Source organism: Typopeltis vanoorti, chromosome 15, assembly GCF_054136105.1.
Source record: "Typopeltis vanoorti isolate ZY-2024b chromosome 15, IOZ_Tvanoo_1.0, whole genome shotgun sequence".
Lineage (NCBI taxonomy): Eukaryota > Metazoa > Arthropoda > Arachnida > Uropygi > Thelyphonidae > Typopeltis > Typopeltis vanoorti.
In genome coordinates, this window is record NC_143563.1 from 86,286,647 (window position 1) to 86,310,042 (window position 23,396).

At 35.8% G+C, this 23,396-nt stretch overlaps 1 protein-coding gene across 7 annotated transcripts in view; it reads left to right on the forward strand.

Moving 5' to 3' along the window:
* The window catches only part of chb (CLIP-associating protein), a 723,643-nt gene that overhangs the window by 99,288 nt on the left and 600,959 nt on the right, over positions 1–23,396 (forward strand). For all 7 annotated transcript variants that reach the window (XM_090405359.1, XM_090405362.1, XM_090405366.1 and 4 more), the window contains exons 6-7: positions 1,654–1,745; positions 6,014–6,089. In XM_090405359.1, the coding sequence (XP_090261485.1) occupies positions 1,654–1,745; positions 6,014–6,089 (168 nt within the window). The remainder of the gene's footprint in view (positions 1–1,653; positions 1,746–6,013; positions 6,090–23,396) is intronic.

Below are 23,396 nucleotides of genomic sequence, written 5' to 3' on the forward strand. Positions count from 1 at the left end.
TTAGCTACTGGATTAGCAAGAAACCTGTGAGAATAATGGCTTGGCTTATATACATTATGACAAAATGAATATTTATTATCACCTTAAATTGAATTATATAATCTCCAAAATATTATTTATTGCTTTAGATTTAGTTAGGATATTTAAGCTAGAGACCACCATTATGAGGTTGCAAAGGGTCTCATTGACAGTTTAATGTCACAGGAGAGAAACAGTTCCCACTTCACCTTGTGAAGACAAAAAATTTCTTATTGCTTCACATTAAACTCAGTTTGATGAAATATTTTTATTCTTTATTATTATTATAATACAGGTATTTCCATGTCGACAGATTCATCACGGGATACCACACTAACCATCATTCGCACAATACCTATTGTACTTCTCCTTAAAACTGATTGATTGTCAGAGCATTCACAGCCACCTCTGGCAATCCATACAGTCATTTACCACCCTCAGACTAAAAATCTACTTTGCAGACCCTTACTAACCATGCATTAATGCAACTTGCATAGGTGACTCCTAGCTTTCTCTCTATTCATGATATGTGGAAAAATTACTTTTGTCAATCTTCTAGAACAACCTTTTTAGTAACTTATAAGTTTCTATCATCTACCCTTTTTTTCTGCCTGTCAACTACATTTTGCAACCTGCATACCTTCAGTCAGTCCTCATTTGGGAGCATTCCACGCACCTTGTTACCTGCTTGCTTGCTCATCTCTGGATTGTTTCCACCATCTTTACATCCTCTCAAGAAATTCAGGCGATCAAATTTGTGCATGGTAGACAAGATATGGCCTTATTGTAACCTCATCAAGAGAAATAATGACTTTTCTATCTCTACATATCATTGGACTCAACATCCAAGTACATAATGAGCTATTCTGCCAGGTGTTGCAATATGCTCTTCAAACTTTAACTTCCTGTCCATCATTACCCTCAATCCTACAGCTGTACTTGCATTCAAATTCTGCAATATCCTAAGTACCTCTAATTCATCAACTCCTGTTCTCACATCAATCCCTGTCACCTCTGTCATAACAGTATCTTTCTTTGCTTGGATGATTTATCCTTGCAAAATGGTCACTTAGTAGCTGAACAGTTTTACTTGCCTTTGTTACCTCTACTATCTGCACTTATTAAACCTATCTTTCCATATTCATTCTATTACCTCAGTCCACCTACCAGAGCCAGGTAGAAAGTAAAAGAATTTGTTACTTTCAGGATTTTTAATCATCTTGCAGTGCTGATACCTTGCAAACTGCAAGGTATCAGCGACTACAACTTACTGCCTTCAGGTGAAATTGCTACATCAAAAAAAAAAGATTGTTTTCAACAGAATTTTTTTTTTTTTTTTTGATAATTTGCTGAAACTTGATTTGTGCAAAATAACTTACTGCATTGTTATCACAAAATGAATTGTGATAAAGTACTAATTCAGAGCAGTTACATATTATCAAGAGTTAGTTCCTTTGCCAAACCAGCATGCAATCATTGAAAACAGAAAGTCAAAGCAGAAAGCTTTTTTTTTTTTTCGAAGTTATGGCTTTGAATGAAATGAGGACATGGCTTAATGTGCATATTTTGATCTGATTGTATTTTATGAGTTAGCGGTGATTATGTATTATTAAGATTATGTAATTTTTATTACAGTATATTTTTGAAAAACTCATTTCTGCCTTCACACATAGAAACTGGAAAGTGAGAGAGCAAGTAATGATTCTGTTACAAGATACATTAGATAGGTAAGTTTTTAAGATTTCTTTATCAGCTCTGTCATGAACTATGTTGCAAATATTATTTCTCATTTCAGATGATTCATGCCAGATATTTTCCTATCTGCTATGAGAACATTCCTAATACAATATATGTTTAAAAATACTCTCATATTTAGAAATGCTAACAGTATCATAAATATAGGAGTAGAGTTTGTTGCCTTGGTTAATCTGTTGGGACCTCATGTTGTAGGCATTAGCGAGACTTGGCTATCAGAAGTACATACTAACTGGTATCGATTGCAAAGAGTAAGTATTTTTATGCAGGATAGACAGGATTTGAGAGGAGGAGGAGGAGGCATGCTGCTAATGTCTTGAATCCAGTTAGTTTGAGACCTGTGACTGCAATACTAGTAATCATTTTTCATGTGGCAGTGAGTTTGAAGCCAATTGGTGTGAGGTGAAATATAACAAGATTAAATACACATGAGTTCCTTACTACTTGGAGGTCTCTTAAAACAGAGAATTAAGCATGCAGAGCATATTTATAAAAAGTTCTGCATGCTTAATTCTCTGTTTGAAACAGATCTCGAGTTGCTTGCACTTGTGCATATTAAACAAAAATACTACCAAAAGTGTATAATTTATGTCATTGAGTTCTTTACAGACCATCTCATCTCCTCTTCATAATCCACATCCATTTGTTTTCAAGGTTCTACAATTAGTGCACAAATTGAAGGTCCTTATTTTTGATATTCAGCTACATTGCATGGGTCAGTTATCTTATGCATTCTCATTTACTGTTGGCTTATGACCAGTGGTGAGCTATAAGGGGTTCACTTGAGCCCTTTGTTAAATTTTTCTCAAATTTGCGAGCCCCTTGATCTTCTTTTTTATTTTTTCAAAAAAAAAAATTTTTTTTTTTTTTTTGAAAAAAATTAAGCGACAAACTCATACGGTAACCTAACAAAAATTAGTCTAATCGACAGTGTGTAGATTATTTGGAATTCTTGTTTCAACTCCTCTATAATGAATGCATCCAAGTTTGAAAATAAAATAAGCGTATGCGCTATCTTTATCCTTCTGGTAGCCAGTCGTATGGTAAAACTAGTAGCTAATCAAATCTTTTATAAAAGATTTCATTCTTATATTTTGTTAGTTAAAATGTTTTTCTTATGTAAGATAAATTAACACAGTTGATTGCAAATATTTCATGTTTAGATCATGAAATATTTGTTTAAAAATGATAGCCTTTAGAGGTTGATTGTTCTCTCATACTTTTTGATTGTAATTTGTAAACAAGCTGTATTAATGTTGAAAATTTATTTATCACTAGGTTAGACTATAATAGATTTAGTTTAATCCTTTATCCCAGTGAGAGCAAACAAAGTTTGCGCCTGAAAATATCTTCAGGACTAAATATAGTGTTGTACTATCTGTAAATATAGTGTTGTAAAACACATTTCCTATGTGGATATGTATACTGTTATGCATTAAAGGGATTGGCCATCTACCCAGACTAGTTTCGACCTTTATTGAGGTCTCTTCAGTGGGACACTGTGGAACACATATCCACATAGGAAATGTGTTTTGCATTATGGGAGATACTGGGTTAGAAGTGCCTGGTAGCTTGCTCCACCTTTGCCACGAGTTGCCTTGGTGTTGCACTACTTACTGGATAAGATAGTACAACACTATATTTAGTCCTGAAGATATTTTCAGGCGCAAACTTTGTTTGCTCTCACTGGGATAAAGGATTAAACTAAATCTGTTATAGTCTAACCTAGTGATAAATAAATTTTCAACATCTTTCTCTAAATCCAGAGTAATTTTTAAAAAAGGTGATAAACCTTTTGGCAACTCCCATAGGCACAGATGACTTGCTACTGCTTCTGCCTGGTATCTCCAGCTCTGGGCCTGGCTCCCACTGAAGAGACCTCAATAAAGGTCGAAACTAGTCTGGGTAGATGGCCAATCCCTTTAATGCATAACAGTATACATATCCACATAGGAAATGTGTTTTGCATTATGGGAGATACTGGGTGAGAAGTGCCTGGTAGCTTGCTCCACCTTTGCCACGAGTTGCCTTGGTGTTGCACTACTTACTGGATAAGATAGTACAACACTATATTTAGTCCTGAAGATATTTTCAGGCGCAAACTTTGTTTGCTCTCACTGGGATAAAGGATTAAACTAAATCTATTATAGTCTAACCTAGTGATAAATAAATTTTCAACATCTTTCTCTAAATCCAGAGTAATTTTTAAAAAAGGTGATAAACCTTTTGGCAACTCCCATAGGCACAGATGACTTGCTACTGCTTCTGCCTGGTATCTCCAGCTCTGGGCCTGGCTCCCACTGAAGAGACCTCAATAAAGGTCGAAACTAGTCTGGGTAGATGGCCAATCCCTTTAATGCATAACAGTATACATATCCACATAGGAAATGTGTTTTGCATTATGGGAGATACTGGGTTAGAAGTGCCTGGTAGCTTGCTCCACCTTTGCCACGAGTTGCCTTGGTGTTGCACTACTTACTGGATAAGATAGTACAACACTATATTTAGTCCTGAAGATATTTTCAGGCGCAAACTTTGTTTGCTCTCACTGGGATAAAGGATTAAACTAAATCTATTATAAGCTGTATTAATAAGATTTTGTGTGAAATACGTTCCCCCCCCCCCCCCCCCAACAGTGCGAGCCCTTTTTTAAAATTTCCATAGCTCACCACTGCTTATGACCCACCATTCTGTGAATAGTGCAACACACGTCTCACCATTTGTCACATTCTTGGAGTTCCAGCATTTTACTTCACTTAAAAGGAATGAATATACTCAGCAGATATTATCAGACTCAGATAAATTGCATGAAGTTTTTAATTTTTTTAAAATAATTAATTTATAAAATTTCTAATTTTATTGCTTGATTATTATTTTTTATTATTATTTTTTATAAATTCTATTTATATGTAGATACTGCTTTGTGCTGTTAAATTTTTTAAAACTTGCATTTTTTGTATATAACATCGTTACTTACTAATTTATAAAGGTTATACTGTGCCTTTTGGTTAGGCACAGTATAACCTTTTCTGTTCTTGCACCAACCAAGTCAAAACAGCATGATTTCTCTCACCTGTTAGTGGAGTAACAGTTACTCATTTATAGATATAATATCAGATGTTACCATATGCAATATGCTTTAACTGAGAGACCCTTCCATCACTTGGTGTTTATCCCTGAATACTGAGGTATTCAAGTATAATAATTCAATATTATAGAATGTCTGTGTTATTATAGAAACCCTGAATAATTCTATAAATTTTTTTCTCCCTTGATTTGGATGTTTTCTCTTTTGTATAGTCTGCATCACCATAGTTAAAACTGCATGTAATAGTCCTCTTTTTGATTCTGGTTTATAGCAGCACCACCCCAGTTGTGTATTTGTTCTATTAATATATGCACCAAACAGCCTTGAATGCATTGTACTAGCTGCATTACTAAAACTGCTGTCAGAAATTTCTATTCTGGTTGGATTTGTCTTCTAGCAAAATTCCAACCTTTCTACATTGTTGAATACACTGATGCCATCATATTCTTTTCCTATAATATAATATATACTCTATCAGTCAGGACTAACTGATGTTAATAATTTTTGGTCCCACTGTATCTGCCAATAATAAGAACTCATCTTTATTCCTGTTTCCACTACCATGCAGGTCGAGTATCAGGCTGATGGTGGTTCATTTTAAGTCTTGCAACATGACCAGTTCAGAGAGGAAGCTGGAGGTGATATCTTAACCAAATCTCTCTTTCTGTTCCCACTGTAACACACTTATTTCTTCGTGCACATACACACAAGAAAAAAGTGCATACTCCATTTCCTGTTGTCATCCTTTCCAAGTCATCTTTATCTGTCATTATGCTCACAATTTTGACCCCATAGTTTAATGTATGCTTTCATGCAACCACCCAGATACAGCTAGTTTTCCTGAATAGTAACATTCACTTTTTCACTAAACAGCAATTTCTTAAAGCATCTGACATCAAAACCATTCAAGTGCAATGTCTTGCAAGTAATATCATTTTGATCATCAGTCATCTCATACATCAACATACTGCACACTATTTCTTACACAATTTATTTGCACTCACACTCCTCCAGATGGAATTCTTAAAATGTGACAACTTTAAGTTGACTTTTTACCTTTACTAGGTAAGAGAGAAAATATTTGTATATATCACTTTCTTATTATTTTATTTTCCTTTATATAATATAATGTTATATTTTGTGCACATTTAGTTTTGGTGCTCCATCTCTAATAATTGCTAGGATGATGCCTGCAATTGTCAGGTTACTTGGTGACCCAAATGTCCAGGTAAGATTTATAAACAGTCATTATTAATTATGATATGATTATAATTATGATTATAACTTTATGAATAGTCCAGTTAAAATTGTATAATTTTTTGTTATTTATATGAAGAATATTATATATCCACTTATTTTTAGGTAGATTTAAAATTTCCTGAAGTAAAACCTAAGTTTTACTTAGGTATTACTTTATTGATCTCGAAAGGTGTTTGATTGCATTCCACAGAATTTAATATGGCAAGCACTGATATCACAGAAGGTCCTAGAATATTATATTAACCAAATGAAAGATATGTACCAGAATGTCACAGCTAAAGTGAGAGGACCAGAAGGAACCAGCAAAGAATTGAAAATCAAGATTTAGTACATCAAGGATCAACACTAAGCCCACTGCCCACTTCTATTTAACTTTGTCATGAACTATCTAATAGTAGATATTCACCAACCTGCCACATGAGATATTTTATATGCTGACAACGTTGTCCTGATGAATGATGACCCAGAAGATTTACAGTTGATGATTAGACTATAATAAATTTAGTTTAATCCTTTATCCAAGTGTAAGCAAACCAAGTTTGCACCTGAAAATATCTTCAGGACTCAAGTAAGGTGGTACATCCCTTGGCAACTGGCAGCAAAGGTGGACCAAGCGCTCATCACTCCTTGCCTCAGTATCTCCCATAATGCAAAGCACATCTCCTTGCAGACATGTATACTGCTATGCATTAAAGGAAGGGCCACTACCCAGACCGATTTCGACCTTTATTGAGGTCTCGTCAGTGGGAGGCAGGCCCAGAGTCGTGATACTCAGGCAGAAGCAATTGAGAGGTCATATTTACCTATACGAGTTGCCAACCGGTGTACCACCTTATTATTAAATTACTCTGGATTTAGAGAAAGATATTGGAAGTTTATTTTGCACTTGGTTAGACTATGATAAATTTAGTTTAATCGTTTATCCAAGTGTAAGCAAACCAAGTTTGTGCCTGAAAATATCTTCAGGACTAAGGTAAGGTGGTACATCCCTTGGCAACTCGCCAAGCTCTCATCAGGCCACTACCCAGACTGGCTTCGACCTCAATTGCTTCTCTGGGTCTGCCTCCCACTGACGAGACCTCAATAAAGGTCGAAACAGGTCTGGGTAGTGGCCTTTCCCTTAATGCATAGCAGTATACATGTCTGCAAGGAGATGTGCTTTGCATTATGGGAGATACTGAGACAAGGAGTGATGAGAACTTGGTCCACCTTTGCAAGTTGCCAAGGGATGTACCACCTTACTTCAGTCCTGAAGATATTTTCAGGTGCAACCTTGGTTTGCTTGGATTAAACTAAATTTATTACAGTTCATGTGCTGTGATTTTTTTTGAATAACTCCAACAATAACATCATATACCTTCTAGATATCCCCACTCAAGAAGGTTGATAACTTCATGTACATTAACATAAAGAATGGAACCATTGAAGCAGACATGGAACATCACATGAACACTGGCCAGATGAAATGGATAGTGCTGCCTGGAGTATTATATAACAGAAGGATGCCAGTACAAGTAAAAGGGAAGATGTATAAAACAGCAGTACAATTTGCTGTTATGCCAGCACAGATCTGCTACAAGCTTCATATCCATAACTGTTCCAGCTTTTGTAATAGTTTTCCATGTGGTATTCTGTTAAATGCCCTTGCAAAATCCAACAATATCATTGTGTAGCCTTTATCCAATTCCACTGTCACTTTATCATAAAATGTGAATACATTTTATGATAAACTGAGACAGCCTACCCTTTACAAAGTTGTGCTTACTGTAGAGGATTATACCCTTATCCATTCACTGTTGGATTTTACCTTTAACCAACTTTTCCAGTATTTTAACTACTCCTGATATATTACTTGGTCTGTAGTTTGCTAATTCTGTCTTGGTGTCACCTTTGTCATAGAACTATCTTACCCTTTTTCCACTACCTTGGAACTTTGCTAGACCTGAGACTTGATTTGATTGAACAACTTTGTTGAAGACAATGCCAATTCTCTTGCACATTCTCATAGTATGTGGACTGACATGTCATCCAGTCCTACTGCTCTATTCACACTGACATTTTTCAATATGCTGAACACCTCATGTTCATCTACCTCAATGCTGATATGCATCTCCCACATCAGCAACTGCAAAATCTCCATCAGGATGATACACCTTTGCAAAACGATCACTCAGCAACTCAAAATTTATTTATTTTTTTTTTTTGCCTCTGTCAGCTTCTTGCTATCAGCATTGATTAAGGACATCTGGCCATTTTCATTTTACTTCCTACATAATAAAAAAAAAAACTGTTGCTGCTTTGGCCTGCTTAGCTAATTTTCTCTCATAATCTGATTTGGCCTTTCTTGCCATACTAGTTGCCCTTCTTGCTTGCACTTTGAACTGCTCATGAGTATGCTCATCACTTTTTTATCTTTATATTCTCTCAGTTTTTTTTTTTTTTTGCAGCTTTTGCTTTGTATATTTGCTCATCCACTTCTCCTTGGGTGTGCAGGCCTGATTCTGCTCTCAAACAATCTCTGACTACATCTTATGCACTACTGCCATTCTTTCCTTGTAAGTTTTTCAAGCCATGGCACTGTTCTAAGATATTTCTTAAGTCTGTCATAATTGCCTGCTTTATAGTCCAGTAGTTCATAAATCCTTTCTTGACAGAGAATTCCACATTTGGTAACTTCCCAGAACAAGACTGCATGGTCACTTTTCCTAATTGGAAGCAGTAATACATAATAAAGTTGGTATTAAAGGTGGCAAATGGAACAAAGCCTGATTGAAACTTTTCTAATCGAGGCAGCCATGATTATGAAACAAATGGTTTCGGTTTATATCCAGCCACATTACTCCTGTCAGGGAGTAATGTGGCTGGATATAAACCGAAACCATTTGTGATATGGCACAGTGAGAATTCATGAGCCTTCATAAACATTACGAAGCATACTCTTCCAGTGAATTCAAGTGAGCAATAAGAAGTCGTGGAGGAAGATTGTTGGAGGATGCCTTAATCAACTGTTATGTGAGCAAAATGGAAAGCTATTGTGTGAAAGAAAATGTAGAATTTAAAATTTTATTAATTCTAGATAATGCCCCAGGTCATTCACTTTACATTGGTGATCTTCACCCCAAGATCAAGGGCATGTGTGTTCAAGGCTTATTGTCTACAGAACACTTTTTCACAAGCCATTTCTGCCATTGAAGGAAATGATCAGACTGTCATGTAATTCTGCAAAACATTCAATATTTATCATGCTATTAAAAATATTGCTGTTGCCTGGGAAGAAGTGACCTCTCAGTGTATGAGTGGCATATGGAAAAAGACATTAAAAAGGTTTGTGCATGATTTTGGAAGTTTTGAAAAAAATGAAGACCTTTGTAAATTGAGTGAAGAAATAGTGGGCCTAGCAAACAATCTGAATCTCGAAGTGAATGATGGCGACATAGTTCAACTCATAGAAAGTGCCTGTGAAGAGTTGACCAATGAAGAATTGGTTGAACTGGAGGAACAACGTGTTGCAGAAGAGGAAGAATGAGAAAAGAAACAGAGAAAAGAGAAACAAGCAGAGGTAGTTAAACAATTCACAGTGAAGGGTCTCGCAGTAAAATGTTCTCTGAAGTTGATGTTTTCAAAATGGCTGAAGACATGGACCTCAATGTTGAATGCTACTTATTCGTAGAAAGGAAAGAACGTGATGCTTTTGTTTGCTGTAAACAAATATATGGTGAAAAGAAGAAGGGGAATAAGCAAAGCACATCGGATATTTTCATTAAAAAAACAAAAGGTTACACCAGAAGAGCTGCAGCCCTGCAGCTCCTTCACATAGGGAAGGTAATGAGATGTGATTGTGGAGGAAGATTTGGGTGATTATTCTCCTATTTTATAGTGTCAGTAATGCACAGTACAGTTTTATAAGGTTTAAAAATTAAAATGATAGTATACTTATTACGGTTAATTCCCTAACCCCTATAATTAATTCTGTTCATTTAATGTATCGACTTACATCCAGCCGGATGGAACGGAACCCCAACGTAAGTCGAGGGAATGACTGTACTTATATGGCTTTTGTCGTTGTCGTCATCCGGTAGCATCTTCTAGCAAGAGGGTTGCAGCAGATGAGTGGCTGTTCTCCATTTCTCTCTGTCTGTTGCCTCCGTCATTCTTAAACCAGTACATTCCACGATGTCATTGAACCACTCTCTAGTTGGTCTTCCACGTCTTCTCTTCCCCTCAACTTTCCTTTGTAATATAGTTCTTGTCAGGTGTCCTGAAGAACCTCTCAGAAGATGTCCTGAAAATCTGGTCTTTCGTTGCATAATATTCTTGAGCAGTGTTCTTTCCATCCCAACTCTTCTTAAAACTTCTTGATTTGATATTCTCTCTGTATAGCTAATCTTTTCCATCTTTCTATTACACCACATTTTCAATGCATTAATTCTTTCCATATCTCTTTTTCTGAGTGTGCATGACTCACTTCCATAACTTGCAATACTCCAAACTGTTGCTTTAACTATTCCTATTCTAACACCTATTTTAATATTCTTGTTTATTAAAGTTCTCTTCATTTCCATAAATGTCAATTTAGCTTTGCCTATTCTATTTTTAATCCAACTCTGAAGTTCCTTTCTCTGAGATCCAGCTACCTAAATATTGAAATCTTTCCACTTCTAAAATCTTTCTTCCACATCTTATCTTTACATTATCTCTTATTTTTCTGTCCATTATCATTATCTTGGGTCTTCTTTGTGTTAATTCTTTGTCCGTACTTTTTACAAGAGATTTCTATTCTTTGAACAATTTGTAATCCATTTTCACTATCTGCCATCACCACTACATCATCCACATATCTTACGTTATTAATGATTCTTCCATTTATTTTTATTCCTACATCCTCAAGTGCCTTTCTAAGCATCTGTTCACTATAAAGGTTAAACAATAATGGTGATAACTTGCACCATCTGTCCACTATAACTTTCCACCATCTGTTCACTATAAAGGTTAAACAATAATGGTGATAACTTGCACTATCTGTCCACTATAACTTTCCACCATCTGTTCACTATAAAGGTTAAACAATAATGGTGATAACTTGCATCCTTGTCTAACTCCTCTCTCCACCAGGAATTCTCCTGTTTCCTCTCCATTTACACATACTGACGCTGTTTGTGACCAATATAATCTCTTTAAAATTTCCAAGTCATAAGAGTCGATATCAATATTTTCTAGAATGTCAAAAAGCCTTTTATGTTTCACTGTATCAAATGTCTTTTCAAAATCTAGAAATCCCCAAAATAACTTTCCACCATGGTTTAGTATTTTCTCCCCAGTAATTCTTAGACAAGTTATAGCCTCTCTAGTTCCTCTGTTGGTTTGGAATCCAAACTGTTCCTCATTCATTTCTTTTTCTATTTTATTCTTAATTTTCTCTAAATTATTTGTGCCAAAATTTTTGCTGTGCGAGTTATAAGACATCGTTCTAAAATTGTTATGGTCTAAAACTCCAGTCTTTTTTGGAATGGGGATAAAAATTGATCTTCTAAACTCCTCTGGTAATTCTTGTCCCTCATAAATTCTGTTAATAATTTGCCATAACACTTCCATACCTTTTTCACCTATATTCCTTACAAATTCCAGGGGATTTTCCTTCTTTCATCTTTTGAATTTCTAGATTCAATTCCTTCCTCATGATGTATAGCCTCTGCCCACTATGCTCTTTCATTTGATTTTCTCCTCTTCCTCTGTCTTCATAAAGTTTACTTACATATTCTTCCCATCTCTGTAATATCTTCTCTTTTTAATAAGTTTAGTTTAATCCTTTATCCAAGTGTGAGCAAACAAAGTTTGAACGTGAAAGTATCTTCAGGACTGAGCTGAGGTGGTGCAACTCGTGGCAAAGGTGGAGAAAGCTATCATCACTCCTATCTCAGTATCTCCCATAATGCAAAGCACATCTCCTTGTGGATATGTGTAATGCTATGCATTAAGGGAAGGACCACTACCCAGACCAGTTTTGACCTTTATTGAGGTCTCGTCAGTGGGAGCCAGGCCCAGTAGTGGACACACCAAGGTAGAAGCAATGAGAGGTCATCCCCCACCTATAGGAGTTGCCAAAAGGTGTACAACCTTATTATTAAATTACTCCGGATTCAGAGAAAGATGTTGAGTTAATTTTTCACTTGGTTATACTATAATAAGTTTAGTTTAATCCTTTATCCAAGTGTGAGCAAACAAAGTTTGCACCTGTAAGTATCTTCAGGACTGAGCTAAGGCGGTGCAACTCGTGGCAAAGGTGGAGAAAGCTATCATCACTCCTATCTCGGTATCTCCCATAATACAAAGCACATCTCCTTGTGGATATGTGTAATTCTATGCATTAAGGCAAGGACCACTTCCCAGACTGGTTTTGACCTTTATTGAGGTCTCATCAATGGGAGCCAGGCCCAGTAGTGGAGACACAAAGATAGAAGCAATGAGAGGTCATTCCCCACCTATAGATGTGCTTTGCATTATGGAAGATACTGAGATAGGAGTGATGATAGCTTTCTCCACCTTTGCCACGAGTTGCCTTGGTGTTGCACCACCTTAGCTCAGTTTTGAAGATACTTTCAGGTGTAAACTTTGTTTGCTCACACTTGGATAAAGGACTAAACTAAACTTTTTATAGTCTAACCAAGTCAAAAATAAACTCAACATCTTCTCTTTTTCTATCAGAATTTCATCTTTCATTCTTGACTACTCCAGTCCTTGACAGCTTTCTCCTTCCTGTCATATTAATGTTTTTATAAATACCTTTTTATATCATTCCTTTCTGCCTTTGCTGTTGTATCTTTACTTTTTTCATCTAACCACTCTTCCTTTTTCCTGTATGGCTTACACATATAGACAAAATATAGAATTTTATTCAAAACCTGAGACATATTTCATCTAATATAACATGGATATCATCAGGGAGAAATATCTATAACTACATCAAGAGTAGTTTTCTTTACTTGTGTAAACTATAAGTATTTATAGATATATATATATATCTGTAGTTTTACATGCTTTTTAAATTTCTACATCTGTTCCCTGAAATTCATTCAACTGATTCTCAAGTAGTATAAATTCTGCTAAATTTGTAACATTCCTCAAAAGTTCTGTATGACTCACAGGAAGCTTGCATGATTCGATACAATGGTTTTTTTTTTTTTTTTTTTTTTAATAGGAACCAATTTAAAAATTTAATCAGTCTATTCTCAGAGATTTGCTATTCGTGTTTCATGTTTTGCTGAAATGAAAGTTAAAACTTGAATTGAAACTGAAAATTGTAATCTGTCTATGCTCAGATCAATCAGGGCCATTTTTCATTTTCTTTAAAATTAAAACTAAAAGGGTGCATTAAACTATAAACATTCTCAAAAGTTGTATTGTATTCAGTAGAAGTACAGAAAACCCATCTAGTATGACATCCAGTTTTGACAACTTAAATGATTGAAGTTTGCATTGCATAGTGTGTAGCGCTGTTGATAATGGTTTACCAGTAGGTTTAATAGCCGATTTTTTCTCTCATAATAATAATAATACCAGTATTCAGAAAATGTTTTTGTGATTCATTAACATAAATTAGTGGGAACTTAAATAACAGTGACCACAAAAAATACTTTTTTGATTTTTATCAATAGGTATCAGTCTGTAAAACGTTTTCCAAATTATTTACCAGTAGGTTTAATAGCCGATTTTCTCTCTCATAATAATAATAATAATACCAGTATTCAGAAAATGTTTTTGTGATTCATTAACATAAATTAGTGGGAACTTAAATAACAGTGACCACAAAAAATACTTTTTTGATTTTTATCAATAGGTATCAGTCTGTAAAACGTTTTCCAAATTAGTTGCAAAGTAAATTATGTTAGACATGAAATTAAATTCTTGTTTTAATACTTCACCCCAGTCATAAGCAAAGAGTTTGCACATGAAGAATCTTCATGATTAGACTCATTTTATATATATAAACTACACCTCTTCTTGTTGACTTTGCATCAGTTGACCCACTATCCCATAATGCAAAGCACACTTTCAGAGGCATGTGACAGTGAGCAGATCCCCTGTTGAATAGTATTGGCAGAATCCAATACTATTCAACAGGGTGATAGCATGGAAGTTGGTTGTTCTCTCTCTCTGTTACTGTAGAGAGGATGGAGGTGAGTTTGGGCAGTGGTTTGTTGGCAAGAATCTGCCACCCTTCCTGTGAAAAGGTTAGACATGGGTTAATTTCCAGGGTGCAGGGTAGACGTCTGTTAAGTAAGAGAGCATAAACAGGCAATATAGAATAAAAGTCAACTCTGGTGCACAAGTCTTCAGCATAATTGGAGTAATGCCGCCAGTGACTATTGGTATCTAATTTGGATAGTGATTTTTCTAATCACTTCGTGGTGAAAGGTCAGAGGAGGATTTGAGTGTTGTGTGTTTGGAGTGGTTTGGGGGGACATTTACCAATAATCACCGATGCAGACATTTGAGAAAAACTGTGTCAGAAGATTGGCTTTTTTTTGTGGGAGATGATGCAATACACCCATCTGGGTGCGGTAGCAGTGGGAGTAGTGTTGGGCAAAAGCTGTGGCCAAAATGCATGGCTGCCATTTGGACGGTTTCCTGCTCTTTGCAAATTGGTTTTTGATATATTGATAATTTTCTTGCAGTGATTTTTAGACTTTGTTGTAAGCATTGAGTAAAGGTGGAATTTCTGATAGCCAGTTGCTGTATGCTTGGTTCCTCATTTGTGTATAATCTAGGTGCATCTTTTGAAGAACCAAGGCTTACTTAGGGGATGGGAATTTAGCATGGCATAAGGAATATGTGCTTCCATTCTGAAGAGGATTACTTCAGTGATATGGTCAGTTGGGTTGGAAGACTGAAAGCAATAATCCAATCATTGGTCAATTTTGACCAATGGTTCATTGGTCAACCCTCTTGGCATTCCTGTAATGCCAAATGACTCTTTGTTGAGAATAGTATGGCTGTGTGGGTGCCCTTTGGGAGAAGAGATAAACACAATGGTTGTGATCTGAATTACCTAAAAGAGATAAAACCTTCACAGTATAGTTGGAGGGATCACTAGTGAGAAAAAGGTCCAGAGTGTTTGGGTTATCTGGTATTCTGATGGACATGGGAACAATTTGCATAAGGTCATTTGTCTCAGCAATAGTGGCCTGATCTATGCAATTGGAGAAGATACTGTGAACATTAAAATCAACCAGGAGGATAATCTCACTGCTAGGAAAGTTGGACTGAAGGATATCAGGGTGGTTGATGGCATTTGAAGACCAATATAGACAGCATATGAATTTGAAAGAGTGGAGCAGAGAGATTTTTAAGTAAAGTAGATTATGATTGGGGGATTCTAAGTTGAATGCTCTCTGGTATGCTGTGTCAGAGTGAACATATTCACAAATGTCACCCTTGAGCCAAAAGGATTCGAAAAGGGTGTTTTTGGAGGAAATGAGAAGAGTAGTGCTTAGAGAGGCTGAAATTTGGGTTCCTGTCTGAAAAAAAGCTGGTCAGATTTTGCAGATTGGAGGTGGAAGTGGACACTGAAGTTGGAGCAGAGACTACATTTATTTCTAAAATGGATCTGAAGTCTCTGTGGGGTTTGTTGATTGAGTGGGTCATACAAATTTCACATGCAGTATTTGTACTTTGGTTTTCAAGTTAGTTGTTAACACTGCTTGATTTCTCACTAGAATTCCTCTTCTGTAGTTGACGCAGAAAACTACAAAGTTGTAATTTTTCTTCCAGTTGTTGGCCTTCTTTTTGCTAGGGTAAAGGTAAGGTCAGGCCTGGCTCATATACGTGATTGAGGAGAAGTGACTGAGGTTGTTCACAGCCACTGTTAATACTAATGCATTTGCCAGCATGTCGCAGGTTACTTTCACTAGTCATGGGAAAGTTGTTTTGTCTCTTTTTATTGTGGTGGTGAGTTTGTGTATATATTGGCTAGCATGTAGGCTTAGGATAAACAGTGAAGAAAAGATTGCAAGAAGGAAGACGTGTGTGCAAGTGTATCTAGAAATGGATGTTCTGTCTTTCAGTTTCAATTGTATGTTAGTGTTGTTTGTTCTGGTGGCTGAGGAAGATGTCTAATGTCTGGCAGTCATGTTGCCAGGTAAGGAAAATATCAATATACCTAAGCCAAACATCTAGTTTAAAGTAAAGAAACCTAGAGCAGTTTGCTCAAAAGCTGCCATATAAAAGTTAGCAATTGGGGTAGGAGATAACGATGAGCCCATGTCTGTGCCTTCTTTTTGCAGGCAAAAAGTATTTTGCCATTCAAAATAACCAGAATGTTGTATGTGGACAAGGAGTGCTGTAATATCAAGTGGGAATCTGTCCTGTAAAAGAATTGTCATTGATTCAGACATTTGTGAAAAGGGCAGATACGTCAAAATTGACTGAGTGTTGACACTAGTTTGGCTAGATCAGTGGTTCTCAAACTTATTTGGCTTACCATCCCCTTTACCAAAAAAAAAAAAAAAAAAAAAAAAAAAAAAAAAAAAAAAAAAAATTTATCCTCCACCTCCATGAAATTACTTTCTAAGACCTGACCAGCTTTACCTGATACATATAACATATAAAAAAAATCGTATGAAAATCAGATCAGCAGTTCTCGAGTTTTAAGCGAACAAACAGATAGACGGAAACAAATTTGCATTTTATTATGCATCTAGTAGAGATTTTTGAAGTTTGTAAATAAGACACTTTGAACTGAAATTCAAAAATTGAAATATAAACATAGGATGAGGTGGAGCTGAAAATTTAATAACACTATTAAAATTAAGAAAACAAACATACATTACACATATGTAAAATTGCACATAAAATAGTAAATAATGATCAGTAATATTAAAACTAATTCTAATGAGAAGGATAAACCTGGTGTGCTGCTACCAATTTATTGATATTTGGCTCTAAATTTGTTTGCAGCATTCTTAACCTGGCATTAGTAAGGTTGGGTGTCACAGTTATTTCTTTCTATATCTTTGGGGTCTGTGACACCCCACCTTACTAATGCTGGGTTAAATCAGGTATTTGGCAACTAAATGTTGATAATGAATCACACAGTGTACAGTGAATACATTTGAAATATATAATAAAACCGTGATAGCGCTCTACCATTGCTGGAGCACCATTGGTAGCAATTGACAAGATATTATTCAGAGGAATTTCTTTATAAAACTCTTCTAATGCATGAAATATTGATTCTCCTTTAGTGTGTCAGTTAGCAAATAATTCTTGGCAAATTTTTTCTTCTGTGTATTGTACATATGCTAAAAGTAAGGCTTCATTTCCTGGTAAAGTAGACTCATTAAATTGTATAGAGAGCTGGGTTGTTTTTACATGCATAATGAGTCTTCAACATCCTGGACCATTTCATCAATCTTTATTGCTGTATTATTGCTCAAAGGAATTTTTTTGTTACTATCTGAGACTGGCTTGTATAGTACAGTGCATATGACCTCACTAAAAGCTGGTAGGATTGGTTTTTCACCAACATTGTGGTTTTCCTAATTTAGCAATCAGTAAGGAAATGTTGTAAGAGGCATGCAATCCATCTAGTTTGGATGCTGCTGAAAACATATCCGCCAATGTTGGTTGTTTCAAAAATATTTCTTTAAGTACATGAAAATGCAATAAATCCATATCTTTTTTTATCAGCATGAACTTTTGTCAAATGTTCTTCCAGTCTTTGAAGGCTTCATAGATTCATTTGAAAAAACTTTTTGGCAAATCAGGCACATTGGTAATGTTCTGTTTGTAGGCGACTGAATAAAGCCATATTTCACATATTCGATATTATGTTGTCTATATTTCTTCTTGGATTCAGCCATGATATTATCTGTGGAAAAAAAAAAAGTTAAATTTACAAAATTGCTAGAATGCAATATTTTACATACCTAAACCAAATTATTTTTACCAGAAAGGTATAAAAATATTCATTTGAAACCTACTGTTTTATTGGAACAACAATAATTTGCTTTGTATGTAATCCGTGTAAGTAACGTGCCAACTAGGTATCGAATATGCACTAAAATTTTTATGCACTACATTAAAGTGCTTGTCACACAATTCAGAAACAATCTAAAACTGATTTTATACGTCTCGGGGCGTATTTATGGTATTATACAGCAAACAAGTCATAACATGCACATATTCCTGCTGATGCGTACTGAACTTGTAAAATCCCGATCACTTGAAAGTGCACGGCCCTCAATGCTTTGCTTGTTGAGCCCTGTCATCATACTTCAATGGCGATTGGCTGTAACTTGCATTTTGTACATTTCCTTGGAAAATAAAACCATTACGCCCTTTACTTATGTTATACAACAGTGTTGATAAATTTTTTTTCAGCACCTAATTTTTGTCCATTATGCTTTTACTGCCCCCTTATTTCAATTCAGTGCCTCCTTTTGTTCATGAGGCCACTACCGCTCACCTGGATCGTTCTAGCGCCCCCCCCCCCCCAAGGGGGCAGTACTGCCTAGTTTGGGAACTACTGGGCTAGATGATAACTGGGATTATCATCTAGCCAAGAAAAGTTATCATTTAGCCATCTAAAACTCCTAAGAATATTACTATTATTGTACAGGCACCTCCATTGAGTCTTTAGACTCATTGTGGGAGACACAAGCTATCAATACATTATCTATCATACTTCTCCTTGAAACCATTTACAGACAAGTCACTCACAACTGATTCAGCCAACCCATTCCACTCATTCACCACTTTCCAAGCAAAAAATTTAGTCCTGACACTCATGCTAACTACACTCTCACCAAACTTCCATGTATGACTTTGTGTTCTGCCACCCACTAGCCAAGTGGGTGGATGAAACGTTTCCCCTGCATCAGTCCTATAAAATCTGTTAACTTAATCGTTTCTACTATATCCCTCTTTTTTTATTATTAACGCACTTTTGCAATCTGCAAACCCTGAATCTCTCCTCATAGAGAGCATTCCATAGACCACTCACCATCTTGATCGCTTCCCTCTGGATCCTTTCTTTCATTTTCTCATCCCCCAAGAAACCCAATTGACTTGATCTGTGCACAGTAATTCAGATGTGGTTATATCAATGCTTTATAAAGAGGATTAATAACTTCTTTATATCTACTTGTTAGTGTATTCTTAAATAACCAATTAATCCTGTGAGCAGGGACGTTTCCAGATTAGATCGTGCCCTGAGGCAAACAATTAAATATTGCCCCTGATGGATTATAAGACAAAAAGAAAATCTCTAATTGCTATTTTCTTCTTATTACAAGAGAAATATTAATGCAAAACGATTACATAATAACGTTAATTAAATGTATGCTCTACAGGGATATCGCACAATAAAACTGTTTTTAAGCTCTTCTAAATTTAAATTATAAGCTATGTCTGCCTCTATCGACATAGTTGCTATACCACCCAATCTTTATTGGGTCACTGCTGTTCACATATGATTTTTAATCAGTTTAAGCTTGAAAAAACTTCTTTCAGCTATACTAACAGGAATTATTATCTTAGCGATGGCACCTACCGCAATATGGCTGAACGAGCACCCTTATTAAGCCATGCTGTGCTACACCCTGTCGATGGTACTGTCTGTGAGCTATTGTGGCTACTTTAGCAATAGCCACACTACTTAGTTTAGAAGTAATGTGGCTACTTCTAAACTTCAATTCTGTCTACTACCACCACCAGAACCCTGGCTTCATCAATTTCCTTAAGTACAGTTCCCTCAATGTGGTGCACAACTTGTAATACACTGGTTTCCAAAAACCTAAGGATGAACGCTATTTCTGAAGATTACAGCTACAAATTCCGACGAGTCAGCTTGTGCAAATTTACATAACTGATGATTTTGAGTAGAAAGTGGGTACACACACATTCAGATTTTTGAATTGTGCACAAAGGGCTCGTGTAGTAGCACCTAACAGGATAAAAGGTAAAAGGCTGCAATAAGCGAATTGTGTTTGGAGAAGGCTCTCTTTTTGTGAAGGAAAAAAGTTTCAAACTTGGATGTCTTGTAATGCTTCAAAGACATCATCTGAATGATTTCATGTGGAGGAAGAATTATTGGACTGCACTTGAAGAAGGCTGCAGAATTACTGATATTGCCAGAGTTTGGAATCTCACATAGCATATCCGGGCTCTATGCAGCATTTCGAACCAATAGAATGTATTCCAGACATTTGCTAAGAGGTCACCCTCGGTTTACCACTGAGCATGAAGACAGATTTTTGGTTATAACAGCAAAGCATAATCGACACTATGACAGGTCAGTTTGCAAGTCGGCTCCATTCAAACACAGATACAGAAATATCTTGACAAGCTGTGGCAAGACAGCTGTCAAGTAGGCCTATATGCCCAAAGTGTGCTTCCCTTTATCCACAGCTCATGCAGAGCAATTTTCATTGGTGTTCTATCCATAAAAATTGGACAAAACATCAATGGACTAATGTACTCTTCTCTTTACAGATGAGACATTTTAGTCTTTCCTCTGATTCTAGATAACACTTGATCTGGCATGAAAGTGATACTACTTACCATTGCAAGAATGTTCTTAAAAGGGATATATACAGTGGTTCTGGTTTCATGGTGTGGGGAGGCATTATGCTTAATGAATGCCACAAGTACTTGAAAAAAGGACTATGATTGGCAAATGATATTGCAATGAAGTTCTTCAATTCCATGTTCGATTGTTCCATGGTGCCATAAGCGAATTCATAGAAGAATTCATTTTTATGGACGACAATGCAACACCACATCATACAGAAAACAAACAAGACTTTATCCTTGCTCTGAAGAAGGAGGAGTAGGCCAGTTTACATGAAAAAACATGGTATAACGTTGTGAGAGCAGCATTGCAATTCAGGGTGGATATATACTATACTAAAATGTCTCTCCACATAGTTTTTTGTGAGCACTGTACATTAATTCCTTAACTATTTCCTTATGAAATTTGTAACTTTTGCCAAAAATGTATTGTAATTTAATTTGAATGAAATTTATAATACATATTTTGTGTAATATAATTTATTAGTATGCTGGCAATAATTTTATGTCCACATTTGGTTGTAGTCATGAAAATGTTTTCATATACAGGCAAAAATGTAGTTTATCCTTAGCTTTTGGACACCAATGTTTTTGTATCCTGAAATACATAACTTTAGGCTTTTGCACATTAAAGTTTTCCATTATGCTTTGCCCGTAATGATTACCACATGGAACAGAGTTCCATGTGGTATCCTGTCAGACATCTGCAAAATCCAGCAGCAGTATCATGTAGCCATTCTCTTTATCCATCTCAGCTGTCATTCTCTTATGGAACCTTAGTTGATTACTAAGGAATGACTGATCCTTCATAAAATCATGCTGTCCTGATAGAGTATGATGTTCTTATCCACCCATTTTTGAATTCTCTTTTTTGACCAACTTTTCCAGTACTTTTTGCCACCACTCCTCACATACTAATTGGTCTATAATTTGCTACTACAAACTTAGATCCTTCTTTATGCAGTGAAATTATTTTGCCCTCCTTCCACTCTCTTAGGACTTTTCCAGAGCTGAGAATTAAATTAAACAGCCTAGTTGAAGGCATCACCTTGCACATTCTTGTAAAACGTGTGACAATATCCCATCCAATCCCATGGCTGTACCCACAGGATACTAAGTACCTCCAATTCTTCAACATCTATTCTCACATCAGTTTCTGCCACCTCTGTCATAACAATATCTTCTCTTGGATGTCTACCCTTGCAAAATGATCACTCAATAGCTCAACAATTTCATTAGTCTTAGTTACCTCTCTACTAATCTGCACTCATTAAAGCTATCCTTCTATAGTCATTCTTTCTCCTACTTGCCACATAAAAAAAAAAAAAAAAAAAAAAAAAAACTCTTTGGGATTTCCTTTATCTATTAAGTTAATCTCTTATCTAATTTTGCTTTCCTTACCATGCTTGTCACTTTTTTTGCCTGATCCTTGTACTGTTTCAGTTAGTTGCTCAGCTCTCTCTTTATATACCCTCCACAATATTTTCTTTGTTTGCAGCTCATGCTTAATGACATTACTTGCTCGTCTAACTCCCACTTCCTGACCTGGGGTATGCAGTGTGATATTGCTTCCTCCAGATGCCCCTTGACTATCTCCCATGCACTATGAACATACTTCCTTTGCAGATCTTTATGCCATGGTACTGCTTCCAAATGTATCATAATCATCTGCTTTGTAGTTCATGTACCTCTTCTTAACTGGGCTTTCCCCGTTTTATAGCTTCTCAAGTCAAGACCACGTGATTACTTTCTCAATTGGAGGTAATGTAGCAAATTTATTTATCGGCAGGTCTCCTGATTCTGCAACTGGATTCAACACTCTTATACCCTGAGTTCCTTCTGTCACATTCTGCTTCAAGTAGTTATCTCTCAGTAGATGTATAAATTCCATTTCCTTCTTGCAATCTAAATGGATTGCACATACTCTGTTGTAAGACTTCATTATAAATCATAGTACTCCAGGAGCTTAGCCTTAATATAACAAAACTGATGTTAAATTATTGATTTGGCTAAGATTGCTGTATTAAAAGATGATATGAATTTGTTCTCTTACATTATATATTATAGGATATAGATTTGATCTAGTGTTTTCACTAGATCTCAGGCCACGATATTCATGGCCTGACCTCTAATGAATAATGTTCTTAATACGAAGGTCAAAATATTGGGACATTTAAATATTATTCTTAACATCGCTGTAGTCTCTATAATTTATCAAAATGAATGCTGATCACCATATAAACATTGTAAGAAAGATATACTACTTTCTGTTGTCCATTCACAGGAGAGGGGAGGGAGTGTTATGAATTAGACTAACCTAAGACTCTTGCACCAAAGACCCAACATGGCTTTTTTCCATGCCATATCAGGTCTTCATTAAGTTTTGGTGCTCTCAGTCTGCATTATGAAAATCATCTACCACCTTAATCATTAATGAAAGCTTGTTAGTTTACGATAATACCATGTAATGTTGAGAAGAATAAGATTGATAATATGGACAGTGGTGTTAAAACCCATCTGAAACAATCAGTGTATTGTTTTAAATAACTGCTTCACACATAATAGAAAACCAAATAGAATTTATTATTCTTATTTATTATGCGCAATATGTCATCAGCTTCGTTCAGTCAGAATGCAGAAGAGTTGGCTGCAAAATTTCAATTATGAACTCGAGAACGAGTTATACAGCTCGCATGTAATATCACCT